Source organism: Dermacentor variabilis, chromosome 2 (assembly GCF_050947875.1).
Source record: "Dermacentor variabilis isolate Ectoservices chromosome 2, ASM5094787v1, whole genome shotgun sequence".
Taxonomy (NCBI): domain Eukaryota; kingdom Metazoa; phylum Arthropoda; class Arachnida; order Ixodida; family Ixodidae; genus Dermacentor; species Dermacentor variabilis.
In genome coordinates, this window is record NC_134569.1 from 89,440,532 (window position 1) to 89,459,438 (window position 18,907).

Consider the following 18,907-nt stretch of genomic DNA (forward strand, 5'->3'; position numbering starts at 1 on the left):
TTAATGCGTAGGAACACGCGCCAGCGCGCCTTCAGTTTCCTCGCTTTCTCTCTGAACATGGTGTCATGAAATGAAGAAAAGAAGAGCGCTGCCGAAATGAGACACGCGTCGACGGTACGTGCACATAATTGGCGAGCACAGTTCGCCGATTTCACTTGCACTTGCATAATGTATACCGTGGACCACAGGGTGAATCACTGTGGGGGGGTCGCAAAGTCATGGGTCAAATCGTTACAGCGAGTAGACTGAAAGACTATCCGTCGAAGACGAGCAGCTCTGAAAGGAAACCTATATAGCTGCGCAAATCAATTAACGGTACCTTGTATTCACAGAATAATGGGCGCGGACTGCTACGCACATCGCGCAGTCATGGATATCTGAAATGGTCCTCGGGAGCGAATCGAACAAGCTAACATGCTGAAGGGATTTCTAACGCGTCATCACCAGCAGCAAAATCAAGGCCATGCACTTAGGGCAAAGACCTCTCCTCAATATTTTTAACCGTTCCTATTCCAAGTAAAAAAAAAATAAGAGAGAAAGCAATGATTACAAAGGTCAACCAGACAAATTTCCCGGAGCTGTACGTATTTGAATTTACGACGTTTATTCGCGCCACGCTGGAAAAGACGGTGCCTTGTTCCGGCAGCAGTGCCATCGCAGAACCTTCCTGTCCAGCCCTTGGACCGTCCAGACCACACCGAACTTCGCCGTAATCGGGAGCTGGAGATAAGCTCGCCGCAGATTTCCTTCGGGTTGCATAACTTGTTGGAAGTTACGGGCAACGTGCAAAGCGGAACCTGACGATTCGCCAACAGTATACTGTTGGCGTTCGGCTACGAAGTGCGTATATATATATACGCAGTCTTCGCATCGGCGGTGAAAGACCGACCACCGATTACAAATATACGGGAAAAGAGAGCCAAAGAAATATGTTTGCTTTAAAAAGGGAAGGAGTGGTCACGGTGCGCGTGTCAGATGACATACGGTCATTTGGTATACAACCACGTACAGGCCAGAACGCTTCAACAACTGCATAGTTACGCACGAATCACCTTCTGCGCCAATGACGGCATATATCTTCACAACTATGGAAATGTACTGAAGGACTGAAAGAAAGACGTTTCCGCGTCTTCTGGGCATTGGCAATTTGGCCAAAGCGAATGGAAGTCGAGATCGCACTGTATTCACATATGCGTCTTATCAAATGTTTGTAATGGCATAATTTTTGCTCATCTTTTTCTTTCTCCTAATCATTCCAAAAGTAACCGAGCACCATTTCTTTTCACCTTTAATTATGCATCGTCAAGTGTACGCGATTCGCACTTCTATTTACGTATTGCCAAGTGTATGTAATGTGGTGGTGTGTACTATCTGCATTGTTGTTATTGCCATTATCCTATTTTTTTGTTCCCCTATTGAAAATTCTCTCGAGTTGATTAATTATTGTACTTAATAATTATATGGAATGTTTTCTGCATACGGTTCATTGCGCGACTCACTGCCACCATGTAACACGGGGGCTAAGGGAACCTCAAGCTGCCTCACTGTAGCTTTTATCTTAGCCCCCGCCACTGTATTTTTAGCAAGGGAAACAAACAAACAAACAAACAAACAAACAAACAAACAAACAAACAAACAAACAAACAAACAAACAAGCAAACAAACGAACAAATAAATAAACAAAAAGAAAGAAAGAAAAGATTTCGTATACTTGCTTTCCCTAAATTATCCTTTTTCTTTGCGCAACCACGATGCCCCAAACCTATGTCGCCATAACCATCCACTGGTCTTTACGCTTCGTAAACCCAAACATTAGGCTTCGTCCTTGCAGTTAAACGCGGCATTTGCGGTCACTAGTATGCACTGTACACTGACCAAGGCTTCCCTTCCAGGCGGCGGTTCCACAGTGACGTGCACTTTGCGGCCTTCGGAGTCGTAGGCGTGCACCACGATTCCCAAGTTGTCCTTTCGATGTCGGAACCAGTGCGAAACCAGCTTCCTGGCGTCCATCTGCACCCAGAACCCTTGCTGCAGGTTGCCCTTCTCTTCTTTCGTCCGCACCTGCGACAGAAGAGAGCGCACAACGTGTAATATGTGAAGCATCATCACAATCATCACCATGGCCACCACCACCACCACAACCATCATCATCATCATCATCATCATCATCACCACCACCACCACCACCACCACCACCACCACCACCACCACCACCACCATCATCATCATCATCATCATCAGCAGCAGCAGCAGCAGCAGCAGCAGCAGCAGCAGCAGCAGCGGCAGCGGCAGCGGCAGCAGCAGCCTGTTTTATGTCCACTGCTGGACGAAGGCCTCTCCCTGCGATCTTCAATATCGCCCAGCTTATATAGTCAGACCCCTCTGGTGCCATTACATAGCGTTCTTCTTTAAGTAATGCCTAGATCATTAGTAGATACGTATACACGTAAACAGCACAGTAGAGATACGTGTATAAAAGTTGAAAGGAAGAAATGAAGAAAGAAAGGAATCCCTGCAGTCTGCGACTCCGCTTGACTAAAAGGATAACAGAACGATGAGCGACGCACAATGAGCGAGTGCCGATGCGACCTATACAGTTTTCGCAGCACCGCGCAGAGTTAAATACGACGGGCCTTGCTTTCAAATAAGAAAAAAAAAAAACTTTAATTGTGAGGTGATTATGAAGCACGCCGTAATGGGGCACTGCGAAATAATTTGGACCACCTGGATTTCTTTGATGTGCACGTAAGTCTAAGTACACGGGTGTTTTCGCATTTCGCGCCCATCGAAATGCGGCCGCCGTGGCCGGGATTCGATCTCGAGACCTCATGCTTAGCAGCCCAACACCATAGCCAGCTTTCAAATAAGAGCAGAACCTTCACACATAGTGCGAAGTGAACTCGCTCGCGCTCAATGCACACGCTCAGTGCAAGGTGGTTACGAAAAGTGGCGGAGCTCCCTTAATTGGACGGGTGAGAGAGAAACGCAGCGGCGATAGACGTATGCATATACATGTGCACTACGTATACTGGCCACACACATATTCAAGATAAATGAAAAGCCGTGTAGAAGAGGAAGACAGCACGATCCCACTGACTCGATGAAAAGGAATATGTATATATATATATATATATAAAGAGAGAGAGAGAGAGAGAGAGAGAGAGAGAGAGAGAGAGAGAGAGAGAGAGAGAGAGAGAGAGAGGAACAGGCCGTGTAATATTCGGCGGGCTGCAGACGGCCACATTGTTGCAAAAGTGAGCCATGGCTTTATAAAAGTGCAAAGCAGCTACTTCATTCTTCAAACTGAACGCCATCGAGCGGGGCGACCAATAGAGCTCGAGCTGGGAATAATTAAAGGGGGGAAAAAAGGAAAGAAAGAGGGGGCGCTCGGTGGCAGCTCGAGGTGGGGTGGGGGCGAGGCGAACAGAAGCGAGGCTCCGAATGGGTGGGGAGTGGCCGCGCTGTCACCATTCGTCAGGCGAACGAGCCGCTGGAACCGGTTTACGAGGCGCCGAGCAAGCTATAGGGAGCGTGTAGAGGGAAAATAATCATAATAATAAAAAAAATGAAAGGGTTGTGGTGCGGGAAAACTTAAGAAGGCGCCATGAGAGCGATCTTTTGACCCCCTCCTTGCTCCTTGCGAGACTGAGCGAACCTTACGGTATAGCTTGCGCCGTCGCCCGTGGAAACCGACGCGTCCCGTCCCCGACAGCTGGCGCCGTTCGGCCCAGCCAAGCGGCCGAGAATGCAACTACGGCTGAGACATTCGCTGTACCTTTGCAGCCCGCCTGAAGTGGCAGGCCGCACTTTTCATTTTTTTTTTAATCCAGCGGTCGTGAGTGTGCTGTGAAATGAACAACAGTGCATTCGAATGCTTGAGATCAGCTTAGGAAAACCTTGACGTTATTGAGCATTGCATCTCTTATAAGAAGATGTGCGCAGGAGGTATACCTTGACGAGGTGCAGTTGAGGTGCGGAAGCGGCGTCCCTTGCCACTTGGTAGAGTGTGACCCAGACGGCCGCCGAGGAAGACGACTGGTTTGAGCTGACGAACACCCAGAGATGCGCCTTGGACACGTGCAGGTTGAGCGCCGCCTCCGAGAAGCGGAAGTGGACCGCCTGCCACTCCGGCACCAGCCCCATCTCGGGAGGCGCTGCGTTCACGCGAGAACAAAGACACGCTGCCTTCAACACGGTTTTTTTTTTAAATGTGCTGTGAAAGAGAAAAAAAAATCGTGCAGAAACCAACGACGATGATTGTCGATGTAACCGAATAGTCGAACGCTTCTACACTGTAAACTAATCTACACTCTTCAGGTACAAATGTGTGAGTCATAGACCGATTTACACCCTTATGCAACCTTACGGGTGTAAATAATCTTACAGTGTATCGTGGAAAGCTATTTGCTTTATTAAAAGAATAATGTCCTTGAAGGCGTATGCTATATTTGCAGTGAGAATATTAGGTATAGTGTTTGTCGTTTTAGTGCGCAATCCCGAACAGAGCTGAGCACACCGGCACATCTGTATAGTGACAGTATTGATGGCTATACATATGTCGCCAAATGTGTGTTGTCTCCAATGGCGAGAGCGGCCGGCGTGGACGGCGACTGTCATCCTTAAAACCCCTTCAACTTAGTAAAGTAGTGCCACGCTTTGAAGAATGCCGCCTCCTCCTCGCGTGCTCTACCGAGGCCGACGCCGTGTCGCTATTGGCCTAATAGCATCACGTGGGCCCTCGCGCCATGCATCAGCGCCACTTTTGCTCGAGAAGCGTCTACGGAGTGGCGAAAAGCGCATGTTGGCGCCGTTGCTACGCTCGAGCAGAGTAGGCGGCGCCACGGCCGAGAATGGAGCGTGAAAGAGCGGAGAAACGAGGAGGAGTGAAGGCGGAGGAGGAGAGTGTTGCTACTTTACGAAGTTTAAGGGGCTTTAGCCATCCTCCTCTCCCACCGCCGCCACAGGGTAGAAGGCGCCGGGAGAAGAAGAGGCCTGCTGTCCGTCCCAAGCAATACAACATAGCAACTCAACCTGCAGACGCCAGGCCCCGCACACTCTCAAGTTCAAGAAATGGCCACAGAGGGCGAAAAAATCGACCACGCGCCCTGCTAATAAAACAAGCATAGTAGAAGCACTCAAGGGATGCTCGAGTTAGTTTCAATATCTCCCGCTAGGGGCGCCGTAATAAGCGCAATTCTTCTTACAAACTTTCTCTTACAATTGCCGAAGCATGTTTATTACATAAAATAGGTAATAGAATTATCATTACTAATTAGATATACTGTACCTTTCATTAGTAAGTTTACTGCTTTTTGTCATTATAAACGCAAATAGCGTTCAGCATCATCGATCTTCCACGTGACCTCTGGCCTGGATTTAAAATTTTTACCGGTATTTCCGAGTGCATGGCGGCACGGATTCATTCGTTCGTACACTACTGATTGCTTCTTTGTTGCTAAAACAAGTTTATTGCGCTTCGATGTCTCCCGTTATTTAACTTGTGGTGAAGGGACGTGTTTGCAAGCGGACATGTAAGCCTCAAAGCTACGTTTCGGTCGTGAGCCATGCATCTGCATCGAAACGGGAACCGTATTCTGCGACCTAGGACAGCAGTACCGCGGTGAGTCGTTTAATATCGCTGCCTGAACCTTTACGTAATATTTCTCTCGTTAACGAACAGGTGGAGACAAGTTAACGAAGTAGATGCTGCATTACATATGGGCAGTCAGGACCCTCCGTTGCTGTTTGCGAAATAAACTTTTAGTAGCGAATTCACGAAAGAGAAAGCGATATCGCAACGCGCGTCACATTTTTATCTCGTTGTAGCCGTAGCTATGGGTGACAGAGTAGCCTTATCAATGTATTTTTTTGTTCGAGTCCGCCTGCAAGTTCTTTCGTCAACAGAACCGAATAACGCTTTGATAAACTGAAGCTGAAGTACTGAATCTAATGTATCAAACAGTTTCACGCATGATAATTCACCCATATTTCGTACCTGTTGGTTCCAAATGTTCTTGCTGTGCAGTTTGGTTTACCTGAGGACATTTATTTTTGTAGTAGTGAAGCGGTGCATCACGTTCATGCAGAAAAAGAATGCATCATTTCTAATAGCTTCATGTCTTTCATGCATTAATGCATGAAGAGATCACACTGCTGGTTTCACAAGCAAATTTGCTTGTGAAACCAGCAGTGTGATCTCTTCTAGTGCATAAATGAACGCACAAATGTTCTTATTTGTGATCTTAATAATACTTAAGCTGTTGACATGCATTGTAGTTAGGCAGACATCAATTTTATGAAGAGTAGCAATATTTATTTACCATGCTGCTAAGAACTCTAGAACAGTGTACATTTGCATGTGCTCTATATTCACAAACCATTACAATGTGTATGTCACACCTTTTCGAATTTCATATTGCAAAATTGTGCTTATTCAATTTCTGATGCAGCCAAAATTTCTGTTCCAGACATGCAGTAATGAGGACGGCACCAATATAAAGCAACAAACTCCATGCACTAAAGAGAAGCTGCTGCCTGCTACAAGGTCATTGTGTAGACTTTAGCTGCTACCACAAGGTAAACAACACCTGGTTCAGAAATAAATATGCTTGATATAAGCTGTGTTGGCTTGCTAGTCTTTAGATACATGTAATTTGTAGCAGATGATATCAACGTTTGTTCGTATGTACAGTTCGGTATAATTGGTTCGAACGTAATAGAAAACACTACATGACTTTGGATAATCTCTGCTATATCTCATGTGTCACTGTTCTGCCCCAACAGAGTCTGTGCCAAGCACATCTTGGTCATCACGGGAGCCCCCATCTACACCAACAGGAAGGGGCTGAAGCCGAATACGCAAGGCTTTACACCACGAACAAAGAAGTCGTTCTAGAAGTATTTGGGTGAGATATCAAGTCTACAGACGACTGTGTCAAGAGTGAAAAGAGCCTCTGCCATCATTCCACCAGCACAGATATCGGCCGAGTCATCCAGGTACCTCAACAACAAAAATTATGTGTCTTCAGATGTACCTGCAACCTCTGAAGAAGCACAGACGATGCTGGCCAAAAGAGTTCCGTCAGCTTGCCCTTCCTTAATGAGCTTCCTGGCCTTGTCAAATACCATTTGTGCCAAGTATATTTTTTTTCCAATGAGTGCAACCTTTTTCATTCCACATTCTTGTTAAAGATAATTCCTCTTCCTCATCCAAACATTAAAGGTAAACCAATTCTTTGCTCATACTTAATACCAGTCACTGTCTAGTAGCATAACATATATGTAGCAGTATTTTCTACTGTACGTAGCCATGTGCAATTCCTATCCTCAAATAGCTGATGCGGCATTGGCGTGTGTCTTGCATTAACATTTGCACTGCGTGCTATGTAGCGTTAAACTTTTCTTAATGTTTTTGGCTTTCAGTGCTTGCAAGGTAGAGTGGCTTCTTTCTTAAATGCAAGCTTTCTCATTCCTATATTTAATTCCTACTCTTGTTCAGAATTGCTATTCTTGCTCGACAGCCTGTGTTGTTGCGCAAGCTACACTGACGTGATCTATTGCGGAATCTTGTTTCACTGCTGTCCGACTTGGTACTCGTCACCGTGTTAAGTTTCTCGTATGTGGAAGCCTGGTCAGTTGCATTGGAAAACGGTCTCTCGAGGCAAGCACCTGCTCCTTCCAGTCCGCACAGCGACACAGACTCCGAATTTACAAACACCGTGATTGGTGCTCCCCATTCCACCGTTTCCCGCCGCTGCCGTGTGCAAATTCTGCTTGTGGCCTTCCTCGGCCATGATTTGGCGCCAACGGAGACTATCACATGTGAATACATGGTCCGAAGTGTATGAAGTTGATATCCACATGGGTGGAAAGGATTGCAAAAGTGGCTGCAAAATGGGGATGCCCACAAAACCGACTATGCCTATACTTGGAGAATGTGGGGCACCAAGTGTGAGTTACACATTAGCGGCACGCAAAACAACAAAAAGAAATGTGCAGGTTAGAAAGGAGGTAACGCTGACATGCCGGGTACTTCATGTCGCTATGCTGGCTGCGGCAGCAGATGCGTGCATCACCCAACTGATTTGCAATGCAACTTACAGCGACTGTCGATGCAAACAGGTGGGACACACTCCATGCAGTCTGCTTGCGCCACTGGTTGTCACTCGTTACCAGACCGCCATGTGCGACGAAGGCAAGCACTGTGCCTGAAGTCGGATAGCTGAATGTTCTGTAAGCGACTGCCCACTGTTGTCATGTGGATCTTAGCCAATGTACGGTGTACTGTCTGAACCTTATGCGATGACTGAATGCGAGTCTCATTTGATCATGGTTGCCATGTTATGTTTCTTGGATGTGACGATCTGGTCAGCTGCGTTGGGCAACAGTCTCGCGAGGTAACCATCTGCTCCTGCAGTCCACACAGCGACAATGACTCCAAATTTACACACACCGTAATTGGTGCACCCCGTTCGACCTTTCATGCTGCAGCAGTGGGCAAATTATGCTTGTGGGCCTTCAGACGTGATGTGGCGTGAACGGACACCAGCATACGTGATTACATGATCCGAAGTGTATGAAGTTGATAGCCACATGGGTGGAAAGGCCTCTGCAAAAGTGGCTGCAAAATGGTGATGCCCACAATACCAACCATGGCCATATTGAGAATGTGAGGCACCAAGTGCGAGTTACACATCAGGGGCACGCGAAAGAACAAAAAGAAACGTGCAGGTCGGAATGGAGATAACGCTAAAATACCGTGTAGTCCATGTCGCTTTGCTGGCTTCGGCAGCAGATTCCTGCGTTACCTGGTTGCTTCGCAGTGCAAGTTACGGCGACTGTCGATGCAAACACGTGGGGCACTGTCCAATTTGCTTGCGCTGCTGATTGTCGCTCGTTACCAGACCGCCATGTGCGACGACTTAAGTGAGCTTCGCAGCGTATCTCGAGATGCACATTTTATTTCTGCTCTTGTAGGAGAAGGTGCACTGCTTTTCTTCTGCCAATAAAGTCGCACGTCCTGTTCACTCACTTGTGGTTTGTTTGTATGGGCGTCAGTAGAGGCTCTTTGGTCTCCTGGCAATTAGAACGCACCAGCTACGCGGCAGCCTAGGCAATGAGACATGTCGCAAAGGCAGCAGGGCGAGCACGGCGCGTACCAGCGCACGCGAACGGCGGAAAGCGCCCCCCCCCCCCATATTGAATTTTACTATAAAAAAAAAACACTTCCGCTTGCTGGTTGAGCATCGCCATCTGGCTTCCACCCCGCTAAGTTCCATGCGCTGCCGCTGCTTATTTTCGTACCACTGCCGAAGGTACAGTTTCCCTTCTCTAAAGTTGGTCTTTATTCTATATGCAGACTCCTCGAAGCTCTCGCGCGGTGGAGTTCTGCAACGAAAGCGTCCCGAAGCTCGGTTAAAGGTAAACATTGGGCAGATGGTTGGGGACAACTAACTGCACTGTTCGAGGACAACTGAATTCAAGAGCAAAGAAAGCTCCAACGAACATTTATTATGTAAAACCCAACGTTTCGGAGCCCGACCGGCTCATCCAGGGGTGAGCTGGCGTGAGGCGCAGCAGTTTAATTTGTGTGCTATTTAACGTTTTTTAACTCTTTGACAGGCGCGCGGATACTTTTTGCAGTCGTTGTGAGTAAACAGCGGGAAGTATTGCTATCGAACGATTAATGTTACTTGGCATCTCTTGGATGTGCCACGATTAAAAAAAAATTCACGATTAAAAAAAACTCCTCGAGGATACTCCTCGCATACTTAGACTACTGTCTAAGTATGCGTAAGCATTGTACCACTTGCTCATCTCCACGCAGCCCGGTGTCATTATCAATGTTTTGAAGCCTGATACGACCGGTATACAGACGACAGCGCTGCGGGAACACGAACTGCTGCGGACGGCGGCGCAAGGTGAATTGAAGCAAGCAAACTATTGGCCTCGAGCTCCACCACTGGAAAAGCTGGCGCCACCGTCGGCGTGACGTGCTAGGAGGGATCACGTGGTCATAGCGGCTGCGTCGGCTGCTTCGGGCGCGCCGAAGAGAGCTGAAAACGAGTTTAAATTCCCTCGTACGCTGCGGTTCTCATTTAGTGGCGAAATTTTCCCGCTTCGAGTGTCTCCTTAACAACGCTTCAAAGCACTACAATAGGTAGTGGCTGCCTTTGAGGGCGCGCAACAAGGTAGGCGACTGCTCGGTGCCGCAGGCCCGGGCGCACGTAACGGAGGCCGGTGTCAGCCTTATTCACACGCAGCCGCAGGACAAGAAGCTGCGTGAAGCTTGGTTCGTGAAACATAAAACCGGCAAACAGTCATCGGCTACAACTCGGGTATGCAGCAAGCACAGCGCGAGGAAGACTTCTGCTACGGCGCCCGGTCTGCGATGTTCTGAAAACGCGCAGAGACGCTCGCCCGAGTCCGCTGCCCGACTAATGTCATGAAGGTTTGGTGTATGAACTTGTCGATGCTATAGATACTCGCAAGTTCAGTGGAGTGGAAAGGCAGCGGTAAGAAGCACATTAAAAAAAAAAGCATGGCATATGGTCATGTCTGTGTTATGAATTAATGCACTGGATTGCAAAAAAGGAGCAGCGGGAAATTGCACGCTGAGAACACGGATAAACATACAGCGCGACGCAACTCGAGAAACAATATTGAAAGGTCAAAGAATTTAGAAGAAAAAAAAAAGATTGAATCGTCGCAACGGGACATCACAGTCCCCGTAGGCGTCGAAGTCTCTACAATGAAATTGTTTTTGAACAGCTCTGATAGCGCCCACGCAACAATGGTTGCTTGTATACTGTCAAATGCTCATATTCTGCGGCCTAAAGCTCATGGCACGGTGCGAAAACGCGCGCGCGGAGAAAGCGAAACAGTGCGCGGACAAGCATGCAGACGCACAGTCGGTCGCTGCGAATCTGCGCGATCGCTGCATTGAGGCTTCGTTCTATTACGCTCCATTTAGTTATACAAACACTATAAGAACATATTTCACATAGATTGCTCTCAGCGTTTACCTACCTTTCACGCAACAAGCCGGTTAGGGAGACTCCATCGCGGCGACCGCGCGCAGTGGCGTTCACTGTACGTATTCGGTAAGGAGATAGCGTCGGTAAACGATTGTGTGCTTTCAGTTTGCCCAAGATTATTATTTAGACAGTAAGAAACTTCTCTCGTTTCAAAAGTACTTATAGAAATGTCCGGGAGAGCTCGCGCGTGGTGTTTTCAGTGAGCGCTGACAGCAAAACCTATGAGGAGCGCGCCACGTGATCCCTCATACTACGCGAGCGAGGCGCTTCCGATAGATGGCGACTCCGTAACTCCTCGCCGCCAATACTGGCAGCTAGGTGGCGGGGACAGGTGCGCTGATGAAGTTCCGATCATTATAAGCTAGTATCGCTCTTTAGCGCCTTATCTATCCGCGTCGAACAATTATGCGCCGCGCGGGCCGTATCTTGAACGCAATCTGCAATGCAGGCAGAGTGCCGACTGCTGATAGCTTCGCGCGCTGTGTTCTCAGCGCTTCGCGCTGGAGAGAGACGCGCGGGCCCATATTTCGAAAACGATCTGCAGCGAGAGGGGCACGGTGCGGCGTGTGCTGAGAGATTTGCGGGCGTTGTGTTCTCGCTGCTTCGTTCGAGTGGATGCGACAGGCAGCACGAAAGTAAAGCCGCTCGCTGCTGCCGGCTCTATCAATATTGTATGCGTGATTCCAAAGAATGTGTGCACTTTTCGCTTGACCTTGCTAAGTGCTTGACGCCGGTTCGACCTCCCACGCGTGTCGGCCCGGTATTGCACTATCTCCGGGATCGGCCTACATTGCGTGACGGCCAGTTCTTCTCGTTGGGTAGGTATATATAGACATGCTTACATATTTAAAAGGAGCCGACGCCGATGGTTGTTTTCTCTTTCCAACGCGAGAGCGTGTCGTGGCTAATTTGGTGATCAAAAATTGGAGGACGCTTAAGCTTCGCCTTCAAGAGTGGAACGCGACAGCGTTCCCGTCGACCCGCCAAGGGGTGTAAGACAATGGGCTACGGCGCAGCGACTACGCGCCCCACATCGGACGCGGTGAGCGTCGAGCAACGCAGCATTCGGTGCGACAACGAAATGTGCGCCTGAGCAAGCGACGCACGCCTGAGCCTTATGGTATCTTCGACTGGTCGCCTGTATGCCCCGAAGCAGAGTCGGGTAGATCGGCCGTTTCCCGAGCTCAAAGGTAGGGGACAAGCGCGCAAGCCGAACGTGCGACTCGCTCTCGGAGGAGGAAATTGCTGATGCGAAACCACGTGACTACTGCCAATGTCCGATGCTTCGCCTATCCAAAGCTCCCGGCGCTGCCGAAAAAACCGGCGGACGTGCCGGCGGGCGAACGTTCGTCGAGACGCCAGCATGCACTGGCCTAGGTTGCCAAGGTTACGGTGGGCCGTCGCCAACAGCAGCGACGCGGCGCTGCGATGACGTTTCAGTCTCGATGACTGCTCCGACGACAGGACTCGGAGCGCCTCAGCGCGCTCCAAAATAGAGGAGAGCAATCGAGAAGAACCAGCCGAACGCAGGGCGCGCACCCTCTTTCAACCAGCCGAAGACAACGCCGCTCGCGAGAGCGCTCCAGAGTGCTCAGAAACGACCAGCCGAAGATAGCATTAGAAACAGCTCGTATCTAAGGCAACACCGCGTTCACTAGAGGCGCTTTTGTACCGCTTTGAAGCATCGAACTCGTGGCTCTGTGGTAACGTCTCCGTCTCACACTCCGGAGACCCTGGTTCGATTTCCACCCAGCCCATCTTGGAAGTTGCTTTTTATTTATGAAGTGCCTGCCGTGATTTATCGCTCACGGCCAACGCCGCGGACGCCGACACCGACGACACCGGCTTTTCTGCGACACGAGCTCCTTAACGCTATCGCGTTAAAAAGCTCGCAGTGTTCTGCCACAGCATCGCGTTCTCTGTTTATGTGCCGAAGGTCATCGCCGTGTTGACGAATTATCTCTTCCGGGAAGTTTGCTATAGTCTCGCCAATACATGTACTCACGCGGCGCATTCGGCGCGGGTAATCTTGTACACAACGCTTTGCGTTTTTTCCACAAGACAGCTGTCTTTTGGGCGAGGGAGGCTCGAGGCTGTACACATAGTAGCCGACCGTAGCGAGAGGCTTGTGAGCGACGTCGACCCTTCGCAGCGCACGCGTGCTAATAGAGACATTTAGCGTGTCCGGTATTCGGGCAAGCGCGGGCGGTTTAGCGGGGGCGTCAACATGAGCGGCCAGATTGGTGGCGCCAGCTGGTGGCGTAAAGTTCAACCACACAAACACAGAGCTAATTACTATATTCTGCTTAGCTGCTGGCGTAAATTTTCGACAGTGGCGTAATCGTGTTCACAATTACGCCGCTGCCAAAAATTTGCACGAGTGGCGAAGCAGGATATGGTGAGTTACTGCAGTTTTAGCTATGCGTTTGTCTGGTTGAGCTCTACAACACCAGGCGGCTTCACCGCTGTGGCCGCTCACGTTTACGCCCCGACCATCCGGTAATCCGCCCAAACCGCTCCCGTTTACCGGAATAGCGTACAAGCTAAAAGTCTCTAATGTTACGCGCCGGCCTCTGCATCGGCCGTGAAAGTCCGACCTACCACGAAAACGAGCGGAAGAGAAAGCGGAGAAAGGCGGAGAAAGAGCGCAGCGGAGAGAGAGCGGAGAAAGGCTATAGTCACATTAAAATGTGAACAACGACTGGCCAATGTATTCTGCGCATGAAAGGAATCAACTGTGTGCCGTGCATATCTACGCTTTTGCTTGTTTCTCAGCTGTACTTGATTCCTTACTAAATTCGCATTGGTGCAAAACATCCTTTGCCTCATATATCTACGATTCTTAGAATATGTGCCGTAAAGTAATGAATTAAAATGTTTAACAGTGTTAAATATTCACTTAAACATTTTGCTTACTCAAGTAATGGCCGCCTCAATCGAGTAATTCAGAACAAGGGCTAGAATTGTGCTACCTACCGCACGCAATATTTAAAAATTTGGTGCAGCTAAAAAACGAACATCATATATACGGGAACAGCAAACGAAGTGTCAGTCGCTTCGGACGAAAGAAGAAAACAATATGCCGCTTTAGAGTTTCACGCAACGTGACACTATACATATGTATATACCCTGTGTCCCAGATCACGTTAGCCAATATATCTGCTGACGGAAAGAAAACATAAATAAAAAATAGAAAAGAACACCGTGCAAGATACACTATAAGACCTATGCGGTATTGGGTCGTCAGTGTCAGTCCGACAAATGAACGCGCCGAAGGTCTTAAAATCGCCTCTTGCACCCCGTTTCTTTCATAATTTTTCGTTCTCGCTGGACAGCTTGGCTAACGTTAGGGACACCGTACATATATACAAGGCTGGACAAACGGGACAGCGCGCCGTCCTTGGTAGCTGTCGCACGATGCCGCGTGTGCAGCGACCTGCGGCGGCGACGGCGGCAGCAGCAGCAGCAGCATGCATTCGCGAGAGCAGTCAACTCGGCCCAACCGAGCAAGGCACGCACAAGGCGAGCGTGCATGCAGCTAGCGCGATTAAGACGAGATGGACGGTCAGATAGATACGTGGACGCCGAGAACAGCACGCGACCCCGGCCGTGCGGCGCGGCTGGCGCCAAACCAGCGGTAGCTCTAAATAACGCAACCTGACAAGCCTCCGGGCGGGGAGAGAGAGAGAGAGAGACTGAGCGAGCGGTTAGGCATGCAAGCTGCGGCTCTCGGACACGCTTCGCGACCGTTGATCGAGGTGGCGACCGCGCGCGTGTATACGTGCGTCTCTTTCCAGCGCGCGCGTGCTCTGGTTAGTGGTGCGCGCGAGGGGGGTGAGGGGGGGGGGGCGCCGCGGTGCAACCCGTTTCCAACCCGCGCATTGCAGAACCGCCGGGGCCGACACCTGACGACAGCTCGACTGCTTCTCCTCGCTATCGCAGATTCGGCGCGGATAACATCGGTCGCTCCGGGGACAGCGAACTTGTCTCACCCGAACACCCTGTGCACGGGAGATTTGTGTGCGTGCGTGTACGGGGACATTATGTTGATGCGCCTGAAGGGAACACAGCATGGCTCTGGCGCTTGCTTGCCCGCGGCACGTCGGGTGGCTTCACGAAGGAGCCTTGACAACAGAAACACTCCTCCCGTGGCGCCCTCTCCTGCGCGTCCGTGTGAGTGTGCGAATGGCATTTATGTATATACACAAACATACTTTGCCAGGTCTATTTGCACACGTTTCTTCCTTTCGGGGGCTGCAAGCGGATAGCTCTATATACACGCATATATACGGCAGTTGGGATTAATTCGAATTCAGGTAGCGCGTGCACCTGCGCGCTTATCTGGGCGAACAGTCGCTCCGGTATCTGTGGGTTCGTACACGCACGCACGCGTGTATACGTATATATACGTTCCTGGCAATTCCAGCTGATGCTCGCCCCATACCTTCGCGGCGCCTATTCGTTTATTTTTCAAGACGCGGCCTTGCGCCTTGTGACTCCCGTCACGGAGAAGCCGTTCGTTATACACACAGGAAAACTAGTTCGCCAGGTTGTGCACACGCAGGCACGCGACCGATGGGAATGAACACGCGGTTATAAAAGCTGTCGCTGCGCGTAGTACACAGAGCATTGCTCCGTGGTGCAGAGGCATGCAGGAGTGACGGCGAAATCATTCCCCATGCCTTATAAAACACAGAGGTGAACTTTCTTTTTTTTTTTCTCACGGAAACGTGTATTGGCCTCGAGCTCCACCACTGGAAAAGCTGGCGCCACCGTCGCCGTGACGTGCTAGGAGGGATCACGTGGACATAGCGGCCGCGTCGGCTGCTTCGGGCGCGCCGAAGCGAGCTGAAAACGAGTTTAAATTCCCTCGTACGCTGCGGTCCTCATTTAGTGGCGAAATTTTCCCGCTTCGAGTGTCTCCTTTACAACGCTTCAAAGCACTACAATAGGTAGTGGCTGCCTTTGAAGGCGCGCAACATGGTAGGCTACTGCTCGGTTCCGCAGGGCCGGACGCACGTAACGGAGGCCGGTGTCAGCCTTATTCACACGTAGCCGCAGGACAAGAAGCTGCGTGAAGCTTGGCTCGCGAAACATAAAACTGGCAAACAGTCATCGGCTACAACTCGGGTATGCAGGAAGCACAGACGCGAGGAAGATTTCTGCTACGTCGCCCGGTCTGCGATGTTCTGAAAACGCGCACTGTGACGCTCGCCCGAGTCCGCTGCCCGACTAATGTCATGACGGTTTGGTCTATGAACTTGTCGATGCTATAGATACTCGCAAGTTCAGTGGAGTGGAAAGGCAGCGGTAAGAAGCACATTTAAAAAAAGCATGGCATATGGTCATGCTTGTGTTATGAATTAATGCACTGGATTACAAAAAAGGAGCAGCGGGAAATTGCACGCTGAGAACACCGATAAACGTACAGTGCGACGCAACTCGAGAAATAATATTGAAAGGTCAAAGAATTTAGAAGAAAAAAAAAGATTGAATCGTCGCGACGGGACATCACAGTCCCCGTATAGGCGTCGAAGTCTCTACAATGAAATTATTTTTGAACAGCTCTGATAGCGCCCACGCAACAATGGTTGCTTGTATACTGTCAAATGCTCATACTCTGCGGCCTAAAGCTCATGGCACGGTGCGAAAACGCGCGCGCGGAGAAAGCGAAACAGTGCGCGGACAAGCATGCAGACGCGCAGTCGGTCGCTGCGAATCTGCGCGATCGCTGCATTGAGGCTTCGTTCTATTACGCTCCATTTAGTTATACAAACACTATAAGAACATATTTCACATAGTTTGCTCTCAGCGTTTACCTACCTTTCACGCAAGAAGCCGGTTCGGGAGACTCCATCGCGGCGACCGCGCGCAGTGGCGTTCACTGTACGTATTCGGTAAGGAGATAGCGTCTGTAAACGATTGTGTGCTTTCAGTTTGCCCAAGATTATTATTTAGACAGTAAGAAACTTAGGCGGCAGAGGCCAGTGGGGCCCTTGACTGAGAGGCTCCGACCACCCCTCCTTCAAATCTTTCCAATTGCAATAATGTTTCTCTCTCTCTCTCTCTCTCTCTCTCTCTCTCTCTCTCGTTTCGAAAGTACTTATAGAAATGTCCGGGAGAGCTCGCGCGTGGTGTTTTCAGTGAGCGCTGACAGCAAAACTTACGAGGAGCGCGCCGCATATGATCCCTCATACTACGCCAGCGAGGCGCTTCCGATAGATGGCGACTCCGTAACTCCTCGCCGCCAATACACACTGTGACCTTGAAATCAGGGCCGGCAGAGAGATGAAAGAAATTAGCAAACATGTTGCAGTATACGGATCCTGAAAAGGCGGCTTCGTCATCCAGGTATAGGTTGAAGGATAAGAAGACCACATTCGATCGACGTCAGACGGCCTTTACACAGTTGTGCGCACGTAAGTGTTTATTAAGTGGCTTGGGCTGTTTAATGTCGCATTCGCAACACATCGGCGACACAGGGCGTGTAGTCGATCGTCGCGTTCCGTCATCGGCGCTGCGCTTATCGCATGCCAACGAGTGCGGCAGCAGGTTCATCGTCCCCTCGGACGTGCGTCGTCTTCGTCCGCAAGATGCCGTTCGGCCGCGGTGCGAACGTCTTTTGTCATTATCCAATACTACACGCGACGGGGCGATGACACTCGTGGGCTCTTTGACCTCCGTCCTTGCCTTCCGCGTGTCTGCAGAGGATCGATTACCCCATGAGTATAGACATTAATGGGGAAACACGAATAGGATGCCCAGATTTCTCGCCTTTGCGAAGCGTTATTTATGGTTTCTGACATGCATGGTTTCTTAACGTGCGCAGCGCGCTCTATGCGCGCAGCATACGCGCTCTCTCTCTCTCTCTCCCTCTCAAGCACAAGAAGAGACTGAAACCATTATGTCGCTTGAGTGGCGAATCTGAGACTCGGCGCCACGAGTGACTTTTCGAGGGCACGCATTGCGTATACACCGCGGTCAGCATCTTGCCGGTCAAAATTCTGAGTATAAGATCTAAAACAATTTGACCTTATTGTTAGTATAACATATAAATATACGGCTTATACCGACTCGAAGAAGCTTGAGGGATATATATACAGGGTGCATGATCAAAATTAAGTTTAAGGGTTTTCTCAAAATTAGGCGCTGGGAGATACGTGACGTTCCCATATGCAAATAAGTTATGTGGCCAGGGAACACAAAGTGAGATTATAATTATCGCTGTCTGCAGGCCAATTAACTAAAATTGGATAATTAACTATTTAGTTACTGCAGTAAGCGGGTCATGCTTGCATATACCGAAAAGTTAGAGGCAGTCGTGATTCTACACCGTTTCACTTGGTAGAGTTCTATAGCATGCCCGTGTTCCGAGATATCCGGCTGCAAATCTTAATTTCCGTTCGCATGATTACGCATGCAAGACAGTGCGTATATATCGGCGCAAAGCTTCTCCCTGGTGTGACGCGGCTGTTGCGTGCGGCGTTTAGTGTGAAAACGGTGCGGAAGCATATATGCAAAGACGATAATTAACTGTTCCCCTTTCACTCTCGGCTGGAGAAATCAAGGAATGACTGCGCGGTGTGGCGTATGCAGAACATATTATCATGATAAGGGGATCACGGAAGGCAAATTTTCGGCACGCTTTTGCACGACTTGAGATCGCACCGGGACATTATCTTGTCAAAGCGTTAGCTTCACTGTCATTTAATATAGACTGTTTACGCGGCGCCTAGCTCTGGAAGGACGATCCAGAAAAGCCACCTTGGCATCCACTGGTGCTGACATAGCTGCTTCCACCAGGGCAAGGTATTCTACTGAAAACAAAGCAAACGTGGTTCTTGCAATGGCTGAGATGAATAGCAACGCCT

General features: G+C 49.7%; 1 protein-coding gene across 1 annotated transcript in view; it reads right to left on the reverse strand.

The window, feature by feature from the left end:
* The window catches only part of LOC142572261 (growth/differentiation factor 11-like), a 124,841-nt gene that overhangs the window by 40,794 nt on the left and 65,140 nt on the right, over positions 1 to 18,907 (reverse strand). Inside the window, exons 2-3 of the mRNA XM_075681233.1 lie at positions 3,952 to 4,154; positions 1,876 to 2,061 (exon numbers count right to left, since the gene is read on the reverse strand). Coding sequence (XP_075537348.1) covers positions 1,876 to 2,061; positions 3,952 to 4,154 — 389 coding nt within the window. The remainder of the gene's footprint in view (positions 1 to 1,875; positions 2,062 to 3,951; positions 4,155 to 18,907) is intronic.